Here is a 9,191-nt window from a genome sequence, read left to right as displayed (position 1 = left end):
AGATCTTGAAACATTGGATCCATCCCTCGTACCCAACAAGGCAGGCTAAAGTTATTATCTTGGGTTAGGGAGGTGGTGCAAGAGGCAGACTAGGCCCGGCAGCAAATGGCTGGCAATACATTCTCAGGAAATGGAGAGCAGACAGTGTATCCTTCAGGTCCAATCTCTTCAACTAGGTTCCAAACATTCAGAAAATTCCAGACATCGTTGTGCTATTTTAAAAATCCTAGGCTGCTTGTTACAAAAGACCCAAAATCTTACCCATATGTAAGCTGGAATGGACAATGTCACCAGGAGGTGCTAAAGTGCAACTGGCAGCAGGATGATTTCGGATCAAGCAGTTGGCTGGACCTCCAGAGCCCTGCCCCCTCTCTTACATGCTACGATGCCTTCAGTGGCACACCCACAGCTTTGTTAAATCGGATGTAATTATTATACCTGCAGCTTTGTCCTCCTTCTCCAATAAGAAACAGAGAAATAGGGAGGGAGCTTTCCTCAAGCTCGTAGGGAACTTCCAGTCCATCTTTTCAGAGGAGGAATGGATAATCCTCTTGGTCAGAGGTGGGCATTTCTTGGACCGTGACTTACTAGCGGACAGAGTTACTCTATGCTCAAAAACAAACACTAGATGCTACCTTATATAGATATAGAAATAGAAGATATAGAGATCTATTTTGAATAAGGAGGCTGGTATAGCTTTTTCCTTCATCATTCGGTTTATAGAATTGTTTCTCCCCAGAATGTTGTAGTTCATGTTTTTCCAGGCATGATTTCTAAAAAGTCTTTTTCTGAGTTACAGAAATATATAAGTATAAGGACTCCCAGTTATAACTGGGAAACTTGGAAAGAAGGTGTGCCAATGTCATCCTGTTTTCCAGTAGTGTAAGAATCCTTTGTCCTGTAAGCTTAGAGGTGACAACAGTGACCTGACAGACTCCAGTGAAGTTCTAACGCTGGTGCTCTGTGTCCTCCAGCAGCTCCCTGTGCTTACATATTAAATATGTAGGTAGCTTCTTCTAAAGTTAGACAATTGTCCATGGCTTTCCTATACGGAAATCAGAGAGACTGACTTTGGAAATATTTTTAGCTCATTTTCCTGATCATCCAATGTTAAAAATCATTATCCAGCAATGCCCACCGGTCTCACTAAATTCTCAGATCTTTTTAGATCAAAGAATTCCTCTTGAGATCTATATACACCCATATTAAATCCCTTTTAGCCTAATAAATATGTGACATATCTCTTACTTATCCCAGAACTTCTCTTAGGAACCTAAGTAACAGCAGGGTAGGGTAAGACAAAGGTGGAGCTTGTATTTCCTCCAGAGGCTTATTAAATCTGCTAAAATCTCCTTCCCTTTCAAAGCCTCCCTCTCACTTTGACCCAATTTGAGAAGGGGAGTGAGAGTATGGAGAGAGATGTACAGGTGCAATTTTCTTTAATCATTTGTTAAAATATTTAAGTAGCAGCTAAATGGCTGATATGGAAGAGAGATAAAGACCCAGTCTCTGACCGTCTGGCAGAGGGAGAGGAATAACAACGCTAACGAGTAAGGGCGCAAGAGCTTTTAGGCTGCTATGACAGAAGATTGAACAAAGGACAGTAGGGGCATAAGAAAAAGGGGTCAAATCTACCTAGAAATGAAGTATGTCAGGAAAGGCTTCAGCAGGTTGGCGACCTTTACCTAAATCTTGAAAATATGAATGGAGACAGGTGGGAGTGGAAAAGGGGACTGCAGACAGAAGGAGGTGCACAAAAAGACAGAGAGCACAGTCCCACAGAAACTAAAAAAACGTCAAAGTGTCAAGGGAGTGGTTAAAGTTTCAAATGACAAGATTAAGTACAATGAAAGAATTCAATGGATTTGGGAAATGAGACGTTATCCCTGACCTCTGCTAGAGCCATTTTGATGGAGTAGCAGGACAGAAGACCGGCTGCTATGAATTAAAATGAAAAGCATAAAGAAAAAAAAAATTAAGACTAAAAAAGACCAAAAAAAGGTGACAACAAGTTTAGTCTGTTTCTTGGAGCCATCTGCCTTTCTACTTTCAAGCATACTAGTTTAGTTACAATAAAGGTTAGATAGGCTTTACATTTCTATCAGAAAATGACTCCCAAACACAATCCACTCAATAAACAAGTTTTTAGACACAGTTCATTCTTTATGAGCCTGCCTATATCATTTTAAGTGAATGATATAACATCAGCATTTCTACAGATTTACTCTGCCACCACTAATTTTTCTTCCATGTAGTTCAAAATAAATAACACCTGTAATTGCTTATAGTAGAAAAGGTGCTTTATTTTACATGTCATTGGTACACAATACATAAAACCGCCTAAAATTAGTCTTGGAAAACATAACTGTCAGTTATACCGTAAATGGTCAAGGACCAAGTCTATTTTGAACCTACTTCATTTATGATCAGATGACTACAGTAATTTTAAATACTAATAATCTCTCCATATCCAATGTTACAAGTTATTTTTATCCTACAAGTGCTGCAATTTTTAAAAATAAAAATATCCCCAGTTATAGTAGACCATGTGTCTAACTGGAACAAATCTTTGCTAGTCTACAAGGCTTTGAAGTAATGGATCAACAGTTTCACCTTCCTACAGATGATTATATTTATGCAATTGGGTTATAGGGCAGGGGGCCCTCATACATGCAATCGGATTATTCCTGTTTTTTTTTCTTTTAATGCAGATAAAAGTGGGTTTATAATACCCTATTTCTAGTTAAGTTGCCAAACAGTTTACTAAACTAAAATGAAGCCAATACAATACTTTAGAAAACATAATTCTAAGAGCATGCAACAGCAAAATCTTTTTACTACCTATGTGAACCAAATCTGCAGAGTCCAGGAAGAGGACTATGGCACAAAGACTTGTACGTCTGAATTGCTTATCCAGCTGGGAGGAGTAAAGAAAGTAATTTAACTCAGGGTAAATCCTCTTATGAAAGATACCTGCATGTTATAACCCACTGCTACACAAAGGGATCTTCACTTAGAAAATGTGCAAATCATAGAAGCTAAATGCACTTCTCTTGTTATTTATCCCAATCCATTCTATTCATAAACACATAGCTCAATGATCTCATATTAACTATTAATGTCAAAGCCACAGAGATTTCCCAATGGCGTCTTTCAGTCACCAATCATTTATCAAAGAGATAAATGTGATTACTACTTAATGTACAAATGTGAAAAAATGGTAAGAAACTGGGCTGATTCTCAAAGTAAAAACATTTGTTATTTTAACAAATCCCTTGGTATAGAAAGACTGCCTTTCTCTCTAGAAAATAAGACATATTTTAGAACCACAGGTTCATATTCACCTCCTAGTCTAGAAAAGAAGAGATATTTAAACAAAGTAAACTAAACAAAATACTAAGTAGGTATAAATGTACACACTCAAACAAATATTCTATTCTTTGCTTAAAGTCAACTTATTCCTTGTCATTAAGAGAAGTGCTTCAAGATGCAAATTGTTAATTAATGCAGAGAATAAAGGGTTAAAAGCCAGACCTTTTCCTAATAAAGCAAATAGATCATTAAAATGATTGGGCTTGAAACACATACTTACTATAACTTTCCATTCTTATTCTTTTTGTAGCTAAACGCACACATATACACAACAAACCCTAGCATTTAATATGTGCAAAATTGCTTACCATTTATTTTAACTTTGGTTAAGTACTTCTTTAGCCTATATCAGACATATTATGGAAGCTACACAAATGATTACAAACATAATAATGAGGTAAGTTAAAATTCTACTAGTGCAAAAAGCAAGCATATGCCAAAAGCAAAGCATATGAGTTAAACAAATGCAGAATGAAGCTCTCACCAAGGGAGGTGCTGGGATAACAAACCAGAGAAGCTCCTTGTAAACACTGTTTGTAAAGTACACATTTAAAGATTAAGGATTCATATAGCCACAAAAAAGGTATTCTAACAACACCACAGTAGTGCATTTATTTTACCTTTAGAGTTTGGAAATCACTCATTATGTGTCTAACAGTTTGCATATTTTCTTCAAGAGAAAATTAGTGAGACACATTAATTACAAATACTGTAGTATAAAAATCCCAGTTCTTTACAAAAATTATATATTAAAATATTCTATACACTTTTAAATTAGTAACTGGAACATACATATATATCAATTCTGCACAATTAAATCCATCTTTGCTTGGAGTATTATACATGAAGTTTGAGGACATAGCTACTCAGTCAACCTAAACTGGCATAAGGTTACATGGTATAAAACGACAGACCTGTGCCCCTGCAGTTACTGCAGCTCTTAGTCTGAAATATCTTTTCTGCAATTATTGCTCTGTATATTCATTCCAGATTCGAATAGGCAGTGGAACCATGAAATGTCTAAAAGGTTTAAAACAAGTTACCTGTAGCAGAGTATCCATAATGCCTATATGCATCTTTAAGGTTGTAATGGAACCTGAGTAAGCTGTCTAATGCTTATATTTCAGTTGTAAAAAAGTTTATACAATTTCAAGGTAAAAACAATGCAAAAATAAAACATTTAGAGCATTTACAAAAATCTTACAAATGTTTAAAACACTATTTCAAAACTCATGTCCAGTTAAGGTGCTTCTTTCTTTCTTCAATAAGAAGGACATACTTTAACTTTGAATTTTAAACTATGAACATTTTAATTTCAGCAAAAGCAAAATTAGATCCATTGAGACAGATGTTGAAATGTTTAGGGATATACTTTACTTCTGATGAACATACAGAATTTTACTGCTGAAAGGGACCTTAAAGGTAAACTCTTTTAACTCCCTCATCTATTAATCAGGAAATTGAGGGCCAGATAAGTTAAGTGCTTTGGCCAAAAATATACTCCAATATATCAACCTGGTATGAATTAAGAAAACCCATTATTCTTTTTGTATGTTGCCATGATTCTTGGAAAATGATGAAAATTCAAAAGCAGAGTTTCTGAACTTGCCTCTTTCTTTTTTTAATTTCTTAAGCTCTGTGCTAACTGTAGATAAAGAAATGAATCAAATGGCTACTAAAATCAGTATTACAAATATTATCCAGTAGAAGATAGTTGTTAGAGGACCACTGCTCATATAGAATAAAGTTAGAGGGAGTACTCAAAGACAGGGCCTTTACAATGTAGAGAACATTTACTATATAAGACAGCACAGTGTACAACAGCCAGTTACTAGAATCATCTCAATAACTCTAGGATGACTGAGTTACATGGCCTTTATAAAAGATATTGGAGTAATAAAGCCTTCTAGCTTTTATCTTAATTTTACTATTTTCCTTTATAAAAGAGCTATAACTTTAGGGAAGAATTCATATACTAGTTTTCAGAGAGGCTTTGCTTCTTTTCTACTTTTATTTGGATCTAGAATTGAGCAAATACATTTTAAGAACAACTTACAAACTCAAATTCATAACTGCTAGAAATACAGTCAGAGAATACTCTTTTAAATGACAAATCTCCAAAACCAGTTACTAATAAATAATCATCACAATAGCTTCAGTTAAAAAAAAAAATCAATTTAAAGGTGCTTTTTTATTGTTACCTTGAAGCCATCGAACTTGTGTAGCTGGTCCATATCCCTTTTCATTCTTTGCTGATATCCTGAACACAATGGCAGGCCTGGATGTATAATCAATATGTGCATTTGCAAGTTGCCCAGCAGTTACTATACATGATGTCTTTAGACCACAATAAATCCTCATAAACACAAGCTGACTTGGATTATCTTGTATTTGTGCTGTGCGGATAGCCAAGTAGGCTGAATATTCCAAAATATTTCCAGAAGGTGAAGTTGGAGGTTCCCAGGAAAGATGGATACCCTCAACATTCTTGAAGAGAGGGGGAAAAACAAAAACAAAAACAGGTAAAAGTTCTGAAGTTTTCTCTAATCTCACTTATTATGTTGAGTCTATCTTTTGAACACAAGATGCTTTTCACTAAAGTAACTGCATTAGATGTTAGAACTTTTACTGTTGATTTTTAAAAACTAATCTTAATTGGATCTACAGTGTTTACTTCATGCCCTTTTAAAAAACATAACTAGGCTTAAAAGTCCGCCTGTACTACCCCAAGAAAGGGATTTTTCTTATCTGAAAGCAGACCTTATCTTCTCTAAATAGGGGTAGGACCTTAGGATAAAATATAGTCCAATTAAATGTGTTCTATTAAAACTCTCCAGCACAAAACTTTTTGGTTCCATAATAACAAGAACAAAGCTAATATTAAGAAGCATACACAGATTTCCCTGACTTTGTAAAATTTGGATGCTGTAATTCTGCTTGAAATTTTGGTCCTTAAAAATATCATGAATGATTAGAGAAAAATATTTAAAAAATTTTTAATCTACCCCTTTTAGATACCTCTCATTTCATCAGACACTAACAAGAATCTCTAAACTGATAGTTTTACTTCATGTACAAAGTTTCAGTAATTTAAATCATTAAGTCTTGACCTGATGTCTCACCTTTGAAATTCTGACTGCAGAAGGAGCTCCAGGAAAACCGGGAATACAAGTTTTAAATTCACTGATTTTGCTGAAAGGGCCTATTCCACAACCATTGATGGCAGCAACCCTGAATCTGTATCCTGTGCCTGGAACAAGATCTTGTTTCTTAAGTAAACTGTAGTCAGGTACATCTGCATTTCCTATCTAAAATGTAATATATGCAAAAGTCAAAGAAAAGATGCAATTAATTATTTTTTCATTAAATAACAAAACTTTTAAAGAATGAATTATGTTTTAGGGTTGTAGTTCACATTATCTATTTTCCTCTTTCATACATGGAATGAACCCCCCCTCCCCCAAAACAAAAGTAACTAAGCCCATAAATTGGTGATTCTCATCCAGAGGAAAAGTGCCTTTCCAGTTGAGAATCACTGGTTATAAAAAGAAATATTAGGGTATTCTGCACATGAAGAGTATGGAGATAGAAAAAAACTGACCACTATAAACAAGGTAACAACTATCTCCATGTAAACTTAACGTGGAGTAGAAATCTCAGAAAATTTACTGTCAAACAGTCTAGCCAGGAACAATACCCTTTGGACATAGGCAAGCAAACTTGATAGAAAAGGAATGACTAGCACGTAGTACAGAGCATTTTAATAATTAATATTCAGCAGATGCTGAAAAAATGTTAAATTAAATAATTGGACTGCATACTCTGGGTAAGAAGATCATAACATCTACAACTTTCAAACAATTTTTACATATTCTCCCTAACTCTCACTATACCACCAATGTACCATCCCATTTTTTTAAGGGAGTTAGGTCATCTCCATTTCACAGATGAGGAAACTGAGTCTCAGCAAGGTTAAACAAGTGACTTGTCCAACGTCACACTGTCAAGTGCTGGAACTAATGATTCAAATTCAAGTTTACTGGCTCTAAATTTTATGTTCTTTTCTTTCTTTTGGGAAAAACAGATAGCTACTAGGCCCTTAGATAAGGATATTTCCATGTATATGAAATCAAACTACAGCCAGAAATTTTGTTAGGCATAATACCAACAAATTATTAACTAGGATATCTATTTTTGTCAAGAATTGGAAGAATTCAATATGTAAAAGTGAGACACCAGAAGTAATATTAGAGAAACTAAAATATAATGATAAATGATATAGTTCCCATTAGTAAGATCTTTGGGAGATTCAAACTGAATATGTATTTCTTTGGCAATTCCCACTCTGAAATTCCCCATTCCAGAAAAAAATTAGTTGAATATGCTTTGGAGCTGTTATCTATTTCATAATTCTTAGAGGGTTAATGTCTCATCTATATATATGAGGTCCTCTTTAAGGGACTTCAGAATTAAGGGAAAGTTAGATTGTATTCAATAGCGTAGGGGTTTTTAAATTTTTTAAACTGTGAAATTAGGAATAACAAAAGTTCTAAGTAAAAAAATGTTCTTTAAACATTCTTTAAACACACCAGGTAACACAATTAGAGATATTTCAAAAAATCTTTATCTGTACTGGCCAGACCATATCATTTATGACTCAAAATCCAGCCCAGTGATTGTATGAGATTTTTTAAAATAACCTGCTTGTGATATATTCCATAAAAAGAGTCTTAAAAAAGAATACAAGATAGCTATATACAGAACTCTCAATTATAGATTGTAAACAGATCCCAATTTCACTCATTCGAATGTCCTGAATCAGGATTATTTTTTAAAATCTCATTCTTGAGGCTTATAACTAACAGTGTAGAAAGTATGTCAATAGCTACCTTTGAGATGCTTTGCTTCCCTTTTGGCAGCAAATAAAACTGGCTCACCAAAGCTGTATTATTTTTAAAAATTCCTACATCACACCACTGTCGTTCTCCTGCTTTCATTGTGGCCACTGGATTTGAAGGAGTCTCTTTCTAATTTCAGAGAAAGAAAAATTTATGAAGACTCTTACTGAACATACAAGAAATTTCAAGATTTAATAAATCCATGCAGTGATCTACAAGTAGGTATATGGGTAAACACCACAATTAATAGCTCATAAGTAAATAAACTCTTAACAGATTAGGTCAACTGACAGTGAAACAGCGTTGCCAATTCAAACATAGGGAGTGACAGGCATTCTCCAAGTCAGTAGCTCTGTGCTATCAACCTAGCTGGAGTTAGCATGCTTTCCAATCAGTGATACGTTAAAATGCCAGCTGTTTTATAGAACATTGTCATTTCAGAGACTCTCTCAGAAAATGTAATAATCCCTTTAATGTGACACTACAACTTGCTCCAAAAGGAGCAAATAAGGAAAAATTCATTCCAAGCTGGCTTATTTCTAGATTCAAAAACAACTAGCAGAAATTCAGTGACCTTTGCACTTGAAATACCTGTGATTCTCCAAACCTAAAAGGAGAAAAAATGTTCAAAACTAAAATGCAATTTGAATATAATTTATTATATACTAAAGAGGAACAGATTAAACAGTTTTACATTTTTACCTTGCTTTAAGACTAATAAACTTCCTCTACCTTAAGCTACTTTTAGTGATAAGTGAATTATACTTATCCCTGGAACTAACCTTTTTAAGCCACCTTCTTTATAAATGAGACACTGTTTCCAGAAGCTCAAAACAAATGTGCACTTCAGTTATTTATTTCTGTCTTGAATATATAACAGCAGAGGTACATGCTTATAATTCACATTACTTGTTACTTAGG

General features: G+C 34.5%; 1 protein-coding gene across 10 annotated transcripts in view; it reads right to left on the bottom strand.

The window, feature by feature from the left end:
• HCFC2 (host cell factor C2) overlaps positions 1-9,191 on the bottom strand; it is a 60,510-nt gene that overhangs the window by 13,965 nt on the left and 37,354 nt on the right. For 6 of the 10 annotated variants that reach the window (XM_082349867.1, XM_082349870.1, XM_082349871.1 and 3 more), the window contains 3 exons: positions 8,262-8,399; positions 6,495-6,680; positions 2,283-5,859 (listed from right to left, as the gene is read on the bottom strand). In XM_082349867.1, the coding sequence (XP_082205993.1) occupies positions 5,545-5,859; positions 6,495-6,680; positions 8,262-8,399 (639 nt within the window). In that variant the 3' untranslated portion in view covers positions 2,283-5,544. Of the gene's footprint in view, positions 1-2,282; positions 5,860-6,494; positions 6,681-8,261; positions 8,400-9,191 lie in introns of those variants that run through there. The other 4 variants (XM_082349869.1, XM_082349872.1, XM_082349874.1 and 1 more) reach the window with 1 other exon arrangement.

This window comes from Balaenoptera borealis (genome assembly GCF_965194805.1).
Source record: "Balaenoptera borealis genome assembly, chromosome: 13".
Taxonomy (NCBI): Eukaryota; Metazoa; Chordata; class Mammalia; order Artiodactyla; family Balaenopteridae; genus Balaenoptera; species Balaenoptera borealis.
This window is presented reverse-complemented; position numbering and strand designations above follow the sequence as displayed.